The sequence below is a fragment of the Oncorhynchus mykiss genome, chromosome 17 (genome assembly GCF_013265735.2).
Source record: "Oncorhynchus mykiss isolate Arlee chromosome 17, USDA_OmykA_1.1, whole genome shotgun sequence".
Lineage (NCBI taxonomy): Eukaryota > Metazoa > Chordata > Actinopteri > Salmoniformes > Salmonidae > Oncorhynchus > Oncorhynchus mykiss.
In genome coordinates this window covers 77,052,720-77,072,562 of record NC_048581.1, presented here as the reverse complement: position 1 = coordinate 77,072,562, position 19,843 = coordinate 77,052,720, and the positions used below count along the sequence as shown (strand labels likewise).

The window sequence follows — 19,843 nt, the reverse complement described above, 5'->3', positions numbered from 1 at the left end:
ATTTGTGTCACTATTCCATTACTTTGTCCAAGATATACAGTAGATCCATAGACTAGGGAATGTTTTTTTATACTTTGATTCATTGCAGCTGAATCATATCCACACTTTTTCCAAGTTTGATACATATTATCTTTCTAAGAGTTTGTCTAGACCAGGTATTATGGAGAACATTTTAAAGTGTCACATATTTTTATTTAACTAGCCAGTTAAGTCAGTTAAGAATAAATTATTCTTTTCAATGACAGCCTAGGAACAGGGGTGTTCAAGGGCAGAACAACAGATTTGTACCTTGTCAGCTCGGGGGTTTGAACTTGCAACCTTCCGGTTACTAGTCCAACGCTCCAACCACTAGGCTACCCTGTAATGTGCATGTGTTGTCCTTAGTGAGTGGATTTCATTTACACTGCTTTCACTGTTTGTTTTTTACTTCAAGTCTTCTAAAAACTATTGAAGAATAAAGAACATGAATAGTGCAACTTTTGCAATACTGGAATCATGTTCTGTTGTTGAATGCTTGTCATATTTGGCTCAAAATGTCTTATTTTAATTATTTCTATAATTACTTTCCCCTTAGATTAAGATTCTCGTAATCAAGGGAGGACATTCCATTCACAAGCAATTGGATGAGAGTCGTATTTGCCCTTGGCAACTGAAGATGATGTTACTATGGAAACGACTTCTGCTGCTATCAATCATTGGTTGCCTTGCCGGTAAGATGTTTTACTACACATTTTATTCAGGAAGAGGTATTTACAGTTATCATTCTACAAGTTCCTAATCCTGTATGATTTTCCATCAGTGGAATGATTCATGTTTATATTAACGTTGTTACTTGCAAAATGTAAGTAGGCCTTATTGCTCTTTTTGTTACAAATGAGAAACTGGTATGCATTTTTGGCAAGTTTACTGCAATACCGCTCAATGGAGCACTGTTTGAAGTTGACAGTATGACACTGATGTGTGTGCCCTATGTTGTCTATTTGGTCTCATATGGAAATGTAAGAGATCTCATGCTTATGGTGTTGCCTACATCATCTTAAAGTGCTATATGCATTTTCCGGATTCGGCTTGACAGTGTGCTATGAACTAAAATGAACCATTCTATGCACTGACTACACAATTCTACAGATTCTGTATTGCATTACTTTGGATGACAGGCAGATTCCAAGCCTAGTATTTGCAACCAACCATATTATATTTTATACAGACAAGGTTAAATTGATTAAAATGCAGTTTTTCATTTACGCTAGGCTACTTCCCCTGTTGCCCTTCAGCCATCTCTTGGGCAGCCTACTGCATTTGCACCTCCAGGGACATCTGGGATTCCATTCCTATTCCTGTGTATGAGATGTCAGAGATCCTTATCAGAATCCTTGGGATGGAACTACGCCTGTATTTCATCCCAAACCACTTGCCACACTGACCCTGTGGTCAACTGGGATTGGGATGAAAATCTCTCTCTCACTCTCTCTTTCTCTCTTTTTCCACTGAAAGACAACCACAGCAAATAATAATTATAAATAATAATAATATATTAAACTTGTATAGTGCTATTCATTACATTAAATAAATATCAAAGTGCTAATAGGAGGTTGAATTGTTTTAGCGTGTGCAAATGACATTGCAAATCCCAATGTATGTCATTTTGATTGTTTTGACATAGCTTATAGCTAATTCACAGCTATTTCTCAAAGGAAGGTGGTGTAGACTAAATCAGCATAGCTAATATAACCATCAAACTTAGCATGTGACTTTAATATCTATGACCTCAGTCAAATGGTTCCTGGGGAAGGCAGCACTGCAGGCACTGGGGTTGTATGTGAAAAAGTCCATAGGATATTGAGATAAATCAACCTCACTAGGTATTACATGTCTAAATCATGTTGAAACCGTTCCTTACTTTTTAAAATGGAAGAGCCGTTGCACACTGGGAATCCAATGTTCTTCAGTAAGTATACTGTCCTATAGGAGAGATTGATGCAGCAGGGTTTGGAGACATCGAAATCGGATGGCCAAAAAGTTGAAAGTGTTGAGTTATTGATTGGCCACTTTTGATGGACTGCACTCTTCCGAATGATGCAGCATTCCAACAACTAATTGAATGTGTAGGCTTTAAGGGTCTCAACAATCAACACAGGTATCCAAAACATAAGGTCTTAAGTTACAAATAAAAACGTCCAAAATATTTTGAGGTTTGCACAGTGATGTAACACTAACAAAGCAGGAGAGATTTGTTGCTTATCATAAATCGTCTTGCTTCCAAATGGATTCACACAGCTGCAAGCATGTGACTGACGTTTCAACGGCACATGAAGTCTCCATGGTTTTTGCACTGCTCAGATGATTTTTGTGGTGCCAACATTGAATTAGTTCTGCCAACAAGAAGGTTTTTCATGGATAAACTATTAGAATCATCGGGGTTAGTAGCATACTATTTCATAAAATAATGGTTTCCTTATCTCTCGTCAAAATCAAATATTTTAATGGCCCCGTCGCTCTTGTACAGTGTATTAACATCTTGTAATCAAAAACATGGTTTTCAAATGTGTCATCATTTTTTGTCACCTCTGTTGGTGAGTGCTGGCGTGTCAGGATTCACAAGTTTTCACCCTCTACCTGTTTGTTCAGACTAATTTGTTATCCTTAGATGTTAGATGACTGAAATGTCACACATTGACGAAAGCCAATTGTTTAACGCCTGAGTATCACAGCCTGTGTTTCTTATGTTCTCCAGCTCATGCACAAGATGTCCTGTTCCAAGGGCCAAGATGGAGAACAGAGCCCAGTGACCTCATTCTCCCCAACAACTCCCCTGACCAGGAAGCCACCATTACATGTGAGGCAGAGGGGAAACCCTCCCCACAATACAGGTAATGGATTCCATCTATTTACATTATAATTCCACAAGTCAGTGTGGAACTGACATTAGCAGCCATTTAACATGAAGAACATAACATCAAAGCCAGACAGTTAACCAGAAAGAGAAAATGATTCATAGGGCATGCTCATTCCAAAACCCACAGAAACTTTAAAATAACGAACGCGTTTAGCTATGATTTAGAAGGGAAGTCGCCAACCATTAGCTTATAACTACTTCAGATATGTGAGTGTAGTTATCTTTATTACAGATTTGATTTAGGTTGCTCTTGGATTGAAGCTAATGTGTGCTGCACTGAAATCATTAGTAATGTAGGGAGATTTCAATGACTAGATTCTCTAATATCCCTCTGGTTATTCCCCGGTGGTGAGTGTGCCTGTAAATGGCAGCCCGCACTGGTTTTGTGGTAGATTGTGTTTCGTAGCTTGGTCAGCATCATGTAAATGCACAGCAAGCAGTTGAGAGAGGCAATAACCTTGTGAGTGACATTCCCTTCTTAAATGCTTACATTTCCTCTAATGCGTCTGTGCTGAAAACATGGTCTTAGAGCAGCAGCAGGGGGTATCATTATACTTGTTGTGCAAGCTGAGCGATCCAAGGATGAGCTGAACCATTACAACTTGAACTGTTTGAAAAATAAGTTGAGTGGATGCGTTCCCACCATCAAGCTAAACAATTGTGACTTTTAGTACTGCTCTGACTATTCAGGCTTAAGTGTTTCTGCACAGGTACAAGCATATATTGTGGTTATGAATATGTTGTTAAATTATGCCATAGTCAACTGTGACACATAAAGTGGAATAGCTCTTGCATGCTGTGAGTAAAAGACTCTTTAGATGTTTAAGTGCAGCTCAAAAGTTTCCTGCATTAGTAAAGTAACAGCGATATGTTATCACTGGTTTAATATTGGATGGATAAAACATTAGTCATCATAAGCAATAAAACATATTATGATTGTTTTTTATGCAGGCTAATAACTTACTCCAAGTGTGTCTATATGAGCTATTTCACACGATTAATGTCAGTTCTAAAATCCAATCGAAGACAAATGAAAGACAGTCCACGCTTTCGTTGTGAACATAGACAGAACCCAAGTCAATCAATTGAAAAGCAGGACTTCAAGCCCACATTTTACGTAAGCTATTTGTAATAAAACAAAATGAATACAGAGCACAGGTCTTAGAATAGAAGTGAGTCACTTTATTAATAATGAAGCAAACCCCCAAGCCTGCATCGTTTAGACCTTGGACTCACTGCAAGAGAAGGGATCATTTGTGGCTTTATTTGGTTTGCACCAGAGTGTATGTTTGACACTGACTGTTCTTGACTTGTGTCCCCTCCGGCAAGGAAAGGAATTTTGTCTTGATGATTAAAAGCGAAACAATAATGTTTAGCGATAGGCCTACGTTTCATAACACAAAATACTCAAGACCTCAAATACCCCCAATGAACTGCCCTAGCTGTCCCTCAGAGCTGCAAATGGACAAGCTTTGGCCTCCACGATTCTGCAGGAAAGCATCAACTAATATTACCCAGTTTCTTGTCAAATAATACTGGAATCACAAGATCTAAGAATTTATATTTTGTCTGTTTTTTTTACATTTTCCAATTCATTTTTTTACCATTAAAGTGATGCTCTTTAGTACAGTCTTTATTTTGTATATTTCATTACCAGTCTCACCCCGCCGAACCCCACAACGTCACACGACACCACTCCACCCCACACGTCACTCCACACAACCCCACACGTCACTCCACACCACCCCACACGTCACTCCACCCCACACCACACGCCACACCACTCCATACGTCACTCTACACTCCACCCCACTCCACACATCACTCCACACGTCACACCACTGCACACTTCACTCCACCGCACACCACCCCACCCCACACATCACTCCACCCCACACCCCACCTCACTTGTCACTCCACCCCACACCACACGCCACACCACTCCATACGTCACTCTACACTCCACCCCACTCCACACATCACTCCACACGTCACACCACTGCACACTTCACTCCACCGCACACCACCCCACCCCACACATCACTCCACCCCACACCCCACCTCACTTGTCACTCCACCCCACACCACACGCCACACCACTCCATACGTCACTCTACACTCCACCCCACTCCACACATCACTCCACACGCCACACCACTGCACACTTCACTCCACCGCACACCACCCCACACATCACTCCACCCCACACCCCACATCACACTGCTCCACTACACCCCACGTCACACCGCTCCACTCCACCCCACCCCACCCCACATGTCACTCCACTCTACCCCACATGTCACACCACTCCACCCCACACGTCAGTCCAACCCACACCACCCCCCATGTCACTCCACCCCATCTCAACGTCACACAACTCCACTCCACCCCACATGTCACTCCACTCCACCCCACCTCACTTGTCACTCTGCTCCACAACACCCCACATGTCACCCCACGTCACACCGCTCCACTCCACCCCACCCTACGTCACTGCACTCCACCCCACCCCACATGTCACCCCACATGTCACTCTACCCCACACCACCCTACGTCACACCAGTCCACCCCACCCCACATGTCACTCCACCCCACCCCACATGTCACTCCACTCCACCCCACCCCACATGTCACTCCACCCCCTATGTCACCACACCCCATCTCAACGTCACACAACTCCAATCCACACCACATGTCAATCCAACCCACATGTCACTCCACTCCACCACACCCTACGTCACTCCACTCCACCCAATATTTCACTCCACCCCACATGTCACTCCACCACACCTCATGTCACTCCACCCCACCCCACGTCACACTACTCCACTCCACCTCAAATGTCACTTCACCCCACCCAACATGTCACACAAATATGTCACACCACGTCACTCCACCCCACATGTCATTCCACCCCACATGTCACTCCACTCCACAGGTCACTCCACTCAACATCACCCCACATGCCACTCCACATCACCCCACATTCGACTCCACCCCACATGCCACTCCACGTCACCCCACATGCCACTCCACAACACCCCACATGCCACTCCACAACACCCCACATCCCACTCCACACCACCCCACATGCCACTCCACATGACCCCACATGCCACTCCACACCACCCCGCATGCCACACCACCCCACATGCCACTCCACACCACCCCACATGTCACTTCACCCCACCCAACATTTCACTCCACTCCACCCCACATGTCACGCCACCCGACCCCGCATGTCACTCCACCCCACACCACCCCACATGTCACTCCACCCAACATGTCACTCCACCGCATCCCACATGTCACTCCACTCCACCCCACATCACTCCACATCACCCCTCATGTCACTCCACCCCACATGTCACTCCACCCCACATGTAACTTCACCCCACCCAACATGTCACACCACACCACGTCACCCCACGTCACTCCACTCCACCCCACGTCATTCCACTCCACCCCACATGCCACACCACCCCACATGCCACTCCACACCACCCCACATTTCACTCGACCCCACACAACCCATAATGTCACTCGACCCAACACCACCCCACATGTCACACCACACCACGTCGCTCCACCCCACATGTCATTCCACTCCACCCCATGTCATTCCACAACACCCCACATGTCACCACACCTCACATCACCACACATGTCACTCCACTCAACATCACCCCACATGTCACTCCACTCAACATCACCCCACATGCCACTCCCCACAAACATCATGCAACTCCACTCAACATCACCCACATGTCACTTCACTCAACATCACCCACATGTCACTCCACCCCACATCACCCCACATGTCACTCCACCCCACATCACCCCACATGCCACTCCACATCACCCCACATGCCACTCCACATCACCCCACATGCCACTCCACCCCATATGCCACACCACACCACTACACATTTCACTCGACCCCACACCACCCACAATGTCTCTCGACCCCACACCACCCCACATGTCTATCCAACCCACATTTCACTCCACTCCACCCAACATTTCACTCCACCCCACCCCGCATGTCACTCGATCCCACATCACCCATAATGTCACTTGACCCCACATGTCACTCCACCCAACACGTCATTTCACACCACCCCACATGCCACTCCACCCCTCCCCACGTCACTCCACTCCACCCCTCATGTCACACCACCCCACATCACTCCACCCCTCATATCACTCCACACAACCCCACATCTCACTCCACTCTACCCCACATGTCACTCCACTCTACCTCACTCCACTCCACCCCACATTACCCCACGTCACACTACTCCACTCCTGTCCAAATGTTACTTCACCCCATCCCACCCCACATGTCACTCAGCTCAACATCACCCCACATGTCACTCCACTCAACATCACCCCACATGCAACTCCACTCAACATCAGCCACATGTCACTTCACTTAACATCACCCAAATGTCACTTCACTCAACATCATGCAACTCCACTCAACATCAGCCACATGTCACTTCACTTAACATCACCCAAATGTCACTCCACTCAACATCATGCAACTCCACTCAACATCAGCCACATGTCACTTCACTTCACATCACCCACATGTCACTTCACTCAACATCACCCCACATGTCACTACACCCCACATCACCCCACATGCCACTCCACATCACCCCACATGTCACTCCACCCCACATCACCCCACATGCCACTCCACATCACCCCACATGCCACTCTACATCACCCCACATGCCACTCCACCCCATATGCCACACCACACCACTCCACATTTCACTCGACCCCACACCACCCATAATGTCACTCGACCCCACACCACCCCACGTCAATCCACCCCATATTTCACTCCACTCCACCCAACATTTCACTCCACCCCACCCCGCATGTCACTGGATCCCACATCACCCATAATGTCACTTGACCCCACATGTCACTCCACCCAACAAGTCACTTCACACCACCCCACATGCCACTCCACCCCTCCCCACGTCACTCCACTCCACCCCTCATGTCACACCACCCCACATCACTCCACCCCTCATGTCACTCCACACAACCCCACATCTCATTCCACTCCACCCCACATGTCACTCCACTCCACCTCACTCCACTCCACCCCACATTACCCCACGTCACACTACTCCACTCCACTCCAAATTTCACTTCACCCCATCCCACCCCACATGCCACATAGCACTCCACTCAACATCACCCCACATGCCACTCCACTCAACATCACCCCACATGCCACTCCACTCAACCCCACATGCCACTCCACTCAACATCACCCCACATGCCACTCCACATTACCCCACATGCCACTCCATATCACCCATAATGTCACTCGACCCCACACCACCCCACATGCCACTCCACCCAATATGTCACTTCACACCACCCCACATGTCACTCCACTCCACCCCACCCCACGTCATTCTACTCCACTCAACACCACCCCACATGTCACTCCACTACCTCCCACATGACACTCCACTCCACCCCACGTCACTCCACTCCACCCCTCAGGGTCACACCACCCCACATCACTCCACTCCACCCCACATGTCACTTCACACCACCCAACATGTCACACCACACCACATCACTCAACCCCACATGTCACTCCACACAACCCCAAATGTCATTCCACTCCACCCCACCCTACATGTCACTCCACTCCACCCCACATGTCACTCCACCCAATACGTCACTCCACTCCACCCCTCATGTCACATCACCCCACATGTCACTCCACTCTACCCCACATGTCACTTCACACCACGCAACATGTCACACCACACCACGTCACTCCACCCCAAATGTCACTCCACTCTACCCCTTATGTCATTCCACTCCACCCCACATGTCACTCCACTCCACCCCACATGTCACTTCACACCACGCAACATGTCACACCACACCACGTCACTCCACCCCAAATGTTACTTCACCCCATCCCACCCCACATGTCACTCAGCTCAACATCACCCCACATGTCACTCCACTCAACATCACCCCACATGCCACTCCACTCAACATCATGCAACTCCACTCAACATCAGCCACATGTCACTTCACTTAACATCACCCACATGTCACTTCACTCAACATCACCCCACATGTCACTCCACCCCACATGACCCCACATGCCACCCCACATGACCCCACATGCCACTCCACATCACCCCACATGCCACTCCACATCACCCCACATGCCACTCCACCCCATATGCCACACCACACCACTCCACATTTCACTCGACCCCACACCACCCATAATGTCACTCGACCCCACACCACATGTCAATCCACCCCACATTTCACTCCACTCCACCCAACATTTCACTCTACCCCACCCCGCATGTCACTCGATCCCACATCACCCATAATGTCACTTGACCCCACATGTCACTCCACCCAACACGTCACTTCACACCACCCCACATGCCACTCCACCCCTCCCCACGTCACTCCACTCCACCCCTCATGTCACACCACCCCACATCACTCCACCCCTCATGTCACTCCACACAACCCCACATCTCACTCCACTCCACCCCACATGTCACTCCACTCCACCTCACTCCACCCCACATCACCCCACGTCACACTACTCCACTCCACTCCAAATGTCACTTCACCCCATCCCACCCCACATGCCACATGGCACTCCACTCAACATCACCCCACATGCCACTCCACTCAACATCACCCCACATGCCACTCCACTCAACATCACCCCACATGCCACTCCACTCAACCCCACATGCCACTCCACTCAACATCACCCCACATGCCACTCCACATCACCCCACATGCCACTCCATATCACCCATAATGTCACTCGACCCCAAACCACCCCACATGCCACTCCACCCAATACGTCACTTCACACCACCCCACATGTCATTCCACTCCACCCCACCCCACATGTCATTCTACTCCACTCAACACCACCCCACATGTCACTCCACTACCTCCCACATGACACTCCACGTCACTCCACTCCACCTCTCAGGGTCACACCACCCCACATCACTCCACTCCACCCCACATGTCACTTCACACCACCCAACATGTCACACCACACCACATCACTTAACCCCACATGTCACTCCACACAACCCCAAATGTCACTCCACTCTACCCCTTATGTCATTCCACTCCACCCCACATGTCACTCCACAACACCCCACATAACTCCACTCCACCCCACATTACCCCACGTCACACTACTCCAATCCACCCCAAATGTCACTTCACCCCGAGTCAAACCACTCCACTCCACATGCCACTCCATTCCACCCCACCCCACATGCCACTCCACACCACCCCACCCCACATGCCACTCTACATCACCCCACATGCCACTCCACTCAACATCACCCCACATTCCAATCCACTTAGCATCACCCCACATGCCACTCCACCACTCAACATCACCCCACATGCCACTCCACTCAACCCCACATGCCACTCCACTCCACATCACCCCACATGCCACTCCACATCACCCCACATGCCACTCCACATCACCCCACATGCCACTCCACATCACCCCACATGCCACTCCACTCAACATCATCCCACATGCCACTCTACCACTCCACATCACCCCACATGCCACACCACTCCACACCACCCCACATGCCACTCCACACCACCCCACATTTCACTCAACCCAATACGTCACTTCACACCACCCCACATGTCACTCCACTCCACCCCACCCCACATGTCATTCTACTCCACTCAACACCACCCCACATGTCACTCCACTACCTCCCACATGACACTCCACCCCACGTCACTCCACTCCACCCCTCATGTCACACCACCCCACATCACTCCACTCCACCCCACATGTCACTTCACACCACCCAACATGTCACACCACACCACATCACTCAACCCCACATGTCACTCCACACAACCCCAAATGTCATTCCACTCCACCCCACCCTACATGTCACTCCACTCCACCCCACATGCCACTCCACCCAATACGTCACTCCACTCCACCCCTCATGTCACATCACCCCAGATGTCACTCCACTCCACCCCACATGTCACTTCACACCACCCAACATATCGCACCACACCACGTCACTCCACCCCAAATGTCACTCCACTCTACCCCTTATGTCATTCCACTCCACCCCACATGTCACTCCACTCCACCCCACATGTCACTTCACACCACGCAACATGTCACACCACACCACACCACGTCACTCCACCCCAAATGTTACTTCACCCCATCCCACCCCACATGTCACTCAGCTCAACATCACCCCACATGTCACTCCACTCAACATCACCCCACATGCCACTCCACTCAACATCATGCAACTCCACTCAACATCAGCCACATGTCACTTCACTTAACATCACCCACATGTCACTTCACTCAACATCACCCCACATGTCACTCCACCCCACATGACCCCACATGCCACCCCACATGACCCCACATGCCACTCCACATCACCCCACATGCCACTCCACATCACCCCACATGCCACTCCACCCCATATGCCACACCACACCACTCCACATTTCACTCGACCCCACACCACCCATAATGTCACTCGACCCCACACCACATGTCAATCCACCCCACATTTCACTCCACTCCACCCAACATTTCACTCTACCCCACCCCGCATGTCACTCGATCCCACATCACCCATAATGTCACTTGACCCCACATGTCACTCCACCCAACACGTCACTTCACACCACCCCACATGCCACTCCACCCCTCCCCACGTCACTCCACTCCACCCCTCATGTCACACCACCCCACATCACTCCACCCCTCATGTCACTCCACACAACCCCACATCTCACTCCACTCCACCCCACATGTCACTCCACTCCACCTCACTCCACCCCACATCACCCCACGTCACACTACTCCACTCCACTCCAAATGTCACTTCACCCCATCCCACCCCACATGCCACATGGCACTCCACTCAACATCACCCCACATGCCACTCCACTCAACATCACCCCACATGCCACTCCACTCAACATCACCCCACATGCCACTCCACTCAACCCCACATGCCACTCCACTCAACATCACCCCACATGCCACTCCACATCACCCCACATGCCACTCCATATCACCCATAATGTCACTCGACCCCAAACCACCCCACATGCCACTCCACCCAATACGTCACTTCACACCACCCCACATGTCACTCCACTCCACCCCACCCCACATGTCATTCTACTCCACTCAACACCACCCCACATGTCACTCCACTACCTCCCACATGACACTCCACGTCACTCCACTCCACCTCTCAGGGTCACACCACCCCACATCACTCCACTCCACCCCACATGTCACTTCACACCACCCAACATGTCACACCACACCACATCACTTAACCCCACATGTCACTCCACACAACCCCAAATGTCACTCCACTCTACCCCTTATGTCATTCCACTCCACCCCACATGTCACTCCACAACACCCCACATAACTCCACTCCACCCCACATTACCCCACGTCACACTACTCCAATCCACCCCAAATGTCACTTCACCCCGAGTCAAACCACTCCACTCCACATGCCACTCCATTCCACCCCACCCCACATGCCACTCCACACCACCCCACCCCACATGCCACTCTACATCACCCCACATGCCACTCCACTCAACATCACCCCACATTCCAATCCACTTAGCATCACCCCACATGCCACTCCACCACTCAACATCACCCCACATGCCACTCCACTCAACCCCACATGCCACTCCACTCCACATCACCCCACATGCCACTCCACATCACCCCACATGCCACTCCACATCACCCCACATGCCACTCCACATCACCCCACATGCCACTCCACTCAACATCATCCCACATGCCACTCTACCACTCCACACCACCCCACATGCCACTCCACACCACCCCACATTTCACTCAACCCAATACGTCACTTCACACCACCCCACATGTCACTCCACTCCACCCCACCCCACATGTCATTCTACTCCACTCAACACCACCCCACATGTCACTCCACTACCTCCCACATGACACTCCACTCCACCCCACGTCACTCCACTCCACCCCTCATGTCACACCACCCCACATCACTCCACTCCACCCCACATGTCACTTCACACCACCCAACATGTCACACCACACCACATCACTCAACCCCACATGTCACTCCACACAACCCCAAATGTCATTCCACTCCACCCCACCCTACATGTCACTCCACTCCACCCCACATGCCACTCCACATCACCCCACATGCCACTCCACATCACCCCACATGCCACTCCACATCACCCCACATGCCACTCCACTCAACATCATCCCACATGCCACTCTACCACTCCACATCACCCCACATGCCACACCACTCCACACCACCCCACATGCCACTCCACACCACCCCACATTTCACTCAACCCAATACGTCACTTCACACCAACCCACATGTCACTCCACTCCACCCCACCCCACATGTCATTCTACTCCACTCAACACCACCCCACATGTCACTCCACTACCTCCCACATGACACTCCACTCCACCCCACGTCACTCCACTCCACCCCTCATGTCACACCACCCCACATCACTCCACTCCACCCCACATGTCACTTCACACCACCCAACATGTCACACCACACCACATCACTCAACCCCACATGTCACTCCACACAACCCCAAATGTCATTCCACTCCACCCCACCCTACATGTCACTCCACTCCACCCCACATGCCACTCCACCCAATACGTCACTCCACTCCACCCCTCATGTCACATCACCCCAGATGTCACTCCACTCCACCCCACATGTCACTTCACACCACCCAACATATCGCACCACACCACGTCACTCCACCCCAAATGTCACTCCACTCTACCCCTTATGTCATTCCACTCCACCCCACATGTCACTCCACTCCACCCCACATGTCACTCCACCACACCTCAAATAACTCCACTCCACCCCACATTACCCCACGTCACACTACTCCAATCCACCCCAAATGTCACTTCACCCCACGTCAGACCACTCCACCCCACATGCCACTCCATTCCACCCCACCCCACATGCCACTCCATTCCACCCCACCCCACATGCCACTCCATTCCACCCCACCCCACATGCCACTCCACACCACCCCACCCCACGTCACTCCACCCCACATGTCACTCCACCCAACATGTCACTTCACACCACCCCACATGTCACTCCACTCCACCCCACATGTCACTCCACCCAACATGTCACTTCACACCACCCCACATGTCACTCCACACCACCCCACATGTCTCTCCACCCAACATGACACCATTCCACCCCACATCACTCCACTCCACCCCTCATGTCACACAACTCCACTCCACCCCACATGTCACTCCACACAACCCCACCCCACATGTCATTCCACACCACTCCACATGTCACTCCACCCCACATGTCATTCCACTCCACCCCACATTTCACTCCACTCCACTCCACATGTTACTCCACTAAACCCCACATGTCATTCCACTCCACCCCACATTTCACTCCACTCCACTCCACATGTTACTCCACTCCACCCCAACCCACATGTCAGTCCACTGCACCCCACATGCCACTCCACTCCACCCCAACCAACATGTCACACCACACCACGTCACTCCACTCCACACAACCCCAAATGTCACTCCACTCCACCCCACATGTAACTCCACCACACCACATCACACTACTCCACCCCAGACCACATGTCACTGCACCCCACCCCACATGTGACTCCACTCCACACCTCATGTCACTCCACCGCACCCCACACATCACTCCTCGACACACCACCCCACATGCCACTCCACCCCACCCCAGACGTCACTTCACCCCAAACCACACATGTCATATCAACCCCACCCAACATCACACCATGCCACTCCAACCCACATGTCACTCCACTCCACCGCTAATCACACCACTACACACACCACCCCACACGTCACTCCACCCAACACTACCCCACATGTCACTCCACTCCACCGCTAATCACACCACTCCACTCCACCCCACATGTCACTACACTGCACCCCACATGTCACTCCACCGCTCCCTTAATGTCACCCCACCCCACATCACTCCACTCCACCCCAGACCACATGTCACTCCACTGCACCCCACATGTTTCTCCACCCCACACGTCACTCCACTGCACCCCACACCACCCACATGTCACACAACACTGCATGTCTCTCCACTCCACCCCAAGTCACACCACTACTCTCCACCGCACATGTCACTCCACTCCACCCCACATGTAACCCCACTCCACATGTCACTCCACCCAACCCCACATGTCACTCTACCCAACCCCACATGTCACTCCACTCAACCCCACACTTCACTCCACCCCACTCCACATGCAACTCCACTCCACATGTAACTCCACTCCACACCTCATGTCACTCCACCCAACCCCACACTTCACTCCACCCCACATTTCACTCCACTCCACCCCACATGTCACACCACCCCACACGTCACTCCATTCCACCCCACATGTCACTCCACCCCACCCTACCCTACATCACTCCACTCTACACCACCCCACATGTCACTCCACTCTACACCACCCCACATGTCACTCCACTTCACTCCACCCCACATGTCGCTACATTCCACCCACGTCACTCCACCACACCCAACATGTCGCTCCACTCCACACCACATGTCACCCAACTCCGCACCTCCACATGTCACTCCACACCACCCCACGTGTCACTCCACACCACCCCACGTGTCACTCCACTCCACCCCACATGTCACACCTCTCCATCCCACATAACATCACACCCTACCCCACATGTCACTCCACCCCACCTCACATGTCAGTCCACCCTATATGTCACTCCACCCCACCCCACATGTCACGCCACCCCACCTCAACCCCATCAAACACCTTTGGGATGAATTGGAACACCGACTGCGAGCCAGGCCTAATCGCCCAACAATCAGTGCCCGACCTCACTAATGCGAATAATGGAAGCAAGTCTCTGCAGCCATGTTCCAACATCAATTGGAAAACCTTCCCAGAAGAGTCAAGGCTGTTATAGAAGCGCGGGGGGGAACCATCTCAACATTAATGCCCATGATTTTGGAATGACATGTTAGACGAGCAGGTGTCCAGTTCACATACTTTTGGTCATATAGTGTATGTGTGTGTGAGTGTGCTTGTGAGTGTGTGGGCCTACTTTTGCCTGTGTGTGTGGCCTCAGGGGAAACCAGGTGAGGTCTGCGGCTGGAGACAGCTCTGAGCGTGGCTCCATTCCCTGCCTGTATTTGATGAAGAGGCCTCATGCAACATTGATGTAAACCTCAAGGTCAACCAGAGTTCATCAAATCAAATGTTATTAGTCACATGTGTCGAATACAACCGGCGTAGACCTTACAGTGAAATGCTTACTTACGGGCCTCGAATCAACAATGCAGTTTTAAAAATACGGATAAGAATTAGAAATAAAAGTAATTAAAGAGCAGCAGTAAAATAACAATAGCGAGACTATATATGGGGGGTACCGGTACAGAGTCAATGTGCGGGGGCACCGGTTAGTTGAGGTAATATGTATATGGAGGTAGAGTTATTAAAGTGTCTATGCATAGATGATAACAACAGAGAGTACCAGCGGTGTAAAAGAGGGGGAGAGGGTGAGGGTGGCAGGGCAATGCAAATAGTCTGGGTAGCCATTTGATTAGAGGTTCAGGAGTCTGACAGGAGTCTGACATGAGTCTGACAATTTGTAGGGCCTTCCTCTGACACCGCCTGGTATAGAGGTCCTGGAAGGCAGGAAGCTTGGCCCCAGGGATGTACTGGGCCGTTTGTACTACCCTCTGTAGTGCCTCGTGGTCGGAGGCCGAGCAGTTGCCGTAACAGGCAGTGATGCAACCAGTCAGGGTGCTCTCGATGGTGCACCTGTAGAACCTTTTGAGGATCTGAGGACCCATGGAAAAAATATTTTCAGTCTCCTGAGGGGGAATGGGTTTTGTCGTGCCCTTTTCACGACTGTCTTGGTGTGCTTGGACCATGTTAGTTTGTTGGTGATGTGGACACCAAGGTACTTGAATTTCTCGACCTGCTCCACTGCAGCCCCATCGATGAGAATGGGGGCGTGCTCAGTCCTCTTTTTCCTGTAGTCCACAATTATCTCATTTGTCTTGATCAAGTTGAGGGAGAGGTTGTTGTCCTAGCACGACACGGCCAGGTCTCTGATCTCTTCCCTATGGGCTGTCTCGTTGTTGTCGGTGATCAAGCCTACCACTGTTGTGTGATTGGCAAATTTAAGGATGGTGTTGGAGTCGTGTCTGGCCATGCAGTCATGAGTGAACAGGGAGTACAGTAAGATACTAAGTACACACCCCTGAGGGGCCCCAGTGTTGAGGATCAGCATGACAGACGTGTTGTTGCCTACCCTTACCAGCTGGGGCGGCCCGTCAGGAAGTCCAGGATCCAGTTGCAGAGGGAGGTGTTAGTCCCATGGTCCTAGTCCCAGGCTTAGTGATGAGCTTTGTGGGCACTATGGTGTTGAACGTCAATCAACAGCATTCTCACATAGGTGTTCCTCTTGTCCAGCTGGGAAAGGGCAGTGTGGAGTGCGATTGGGATTGCGTCATCTGTGGATCTGTTGGGGCGGTATGCGAATTGGAGTGAGTCTAGGGTATCCTGGAGGATGCTGTTGATGTGAGCCATGACCAGCTTTCAAAGCACCAAATGGCTTAATGGCTACCGCCATGAGTGCTATGGTCATCATTTAGGCAGGTTACCTTCGCTTTCTTGGGCACAGGGACTGTGGTGGTCTGCTTGAAACTGTAGGTACAGTGGTTCCTCCTTTAAAAGTTGTGAGCTTACGCCGGGGGACTTATAGGTCATTTTAGGTTTAGTACGGTACCCTTCATCACCACTTAATTTCTCCAGACCAGCGCAAGGGGGAGTTAGAGCACTGATTATGCTTTTGGGTCCTACTGTGTCTCTAACTGACAATGAATGGGCGATATAAACCTAATTAGAAACTGATAATTGTGCACGACTTCAGTATTACTTACTAAAACTGTTGTTACACTAAGATTTTTATCATTTTATTTTGTTAGGATTATTTTGCCCTTACTGTAGTACTGTAGGCCACTCCTGACCGGTCATGTTGTATATCGCCTGAGTGGGCAGCAGTCTAAAATCTCTGTTGCTACAGATGCTGGTTCAATACCCGTGCCGGCCTCGGCTGCGAGACCCATGAGATGACTGTAGGTGTTTGGTTTTTCTCCCTCTAAAAACAGAAATAAATCATTCAAAGTAACAAACTTTGGCTTTATTTACAAATTAGTAACATTGTCTCAACACATGTTCAACAATGGCCTTTATCTCGCTCATTTTACATTATTTGAAAATGAAATCCTCTACAAAATATTGTTATTTTCTAAAGAAAGCGCTTATTATTATTAATTTAGAATTATATAAAAGTCTGTTGGATATTCTCACAGGATATATTGTTAACCCTGTTATTAGCAGGACAATGTATATTGGTCATGGCTCCCGAGTGGCTCACAATGGGACTGACTGCCTTGCAGTTCTCCAGGTGTATCCACTGAAAGCACGCAAGGTTCAAGGCACAAGGTCAGGGGGCACGGGATGGGCCGCAAAGCCACGCACAGAAGACCGACCTAGCCCATTGGGAAGGGAGGAGGAGGGGGGGGCAACACCTTAATAAGGGGCATTGTGCTAACAATGGCGCTGACTAGGGAAACATTCCCGCTGTTCTGTTCTTAGTGACAGTCTGCAGGTTCAAACTAAAACAATGCAACTAATAATGGCATCTTTATGCTTTCATTAATAAAATCATTATAAAAATACTACTTTCAAAATGCCGATGTTTATTTAGTTATGGCTCCATAACAAATTACTATGTGTAGCTGGTGGCATTTTGAAAACAGGTTTTCAAACACTTGTAGCCCGATTAGCAGGACAGTAGACTCTTTATAGCCTGCCTGGTGAACATCCCCCTACCTGCAATGTATTCGATGCTTAAGTACTCTGAAGTGTTACATTTTTTTTTTTATATAATTAAAAAAAATGTTTTACCCCTTTTTCATGGTATCCAATTGTCTCATTGCTACAACTCCCGTACGGGCTCGGGAGAGACAAAGGTTCTCCCGAGGAATGTCATGCGTCCTCCGATACACAACCCAACCAGCCGTACTGCTTCTTAACACAGCGCGCATCCAACCCGGAAGCCAGCCGCACCAATGTGTCGGAGGCTACACCGTGCACCTGGCAACCTTGGCTAGCGCGCACTGCGCCCTGCCCGCCACAGGAGTCACTGGTACTCGATGAGACCCCTACCGACCAATCCCTCCCTAACCCGGGCGACGCTAGGCCAATTGTGCGTCGCCCCACGGACCTCCCGGTCACAGCCGGTTACGACAGAGCCTGGGCGCGAACCCAGGGACTCTGATGGCACAGCTGGCACTGCAGTACAGCACCCTTAACCACTGGATGGATCCATAACGAATTACTGTGGGAATAAATATCACGGAATGAAAGAGATTGTTGCTTACTGGAAAATACTCTTTCAAACACATGGTCACTTTGTACAGTGCCATTATTTCTATTAGCAGGGCTATATTTTTGCCTTTATGGGCAGTGCACAATTGGCCCAGCGGTTCTCTCCCTCTAAAAACAGAAATGTTTTTGCCTTTACAAATATTATTTTGGCCTTCATTCAGATTACAATCGCTCTTTCATTTTTTTGTAACTGAAATATAACCTCCAAAATATTATTATATATTATCAGTCATATAGCCGGCACCTAAGTAAAGCTGAGTGACTCACACATTCATGGCTTTGGATCAAAATAAATAAGTAGCAACATTCTTTCTTTAATAA

At 50.1% G+C, this 19,843-nt stretch overlaps 1 protein-coding gene across 2 annotated transcripts in view; it reads left to right on the top strand.

Moving 5' to 3' along the window:
* The window catches only part of LOC110494605 (contactin-3), a 79,189-nt gene that overhangs the window by 14,865 nt on the left and 44,481 nt on the right, over positions 1–19,843 (top strand). For both annotated transcript variants that reach the window (XM_021569821.2, XM_021569820.2), the window contains exons 2-3: positions 575–710; positions 2,735–2,870. In XM_021569821.2, coding sequence (XP_021425496.1) covers positions 656–710; positions 2,735–2,870 — 191 coding nt within the window. In that variant the 5' untranslated portion in view covers positions 575–655. The remainder of the gene's footprint in view (positions 1–574; positions 711–2,734; positions 2,871–19,843) is intronic.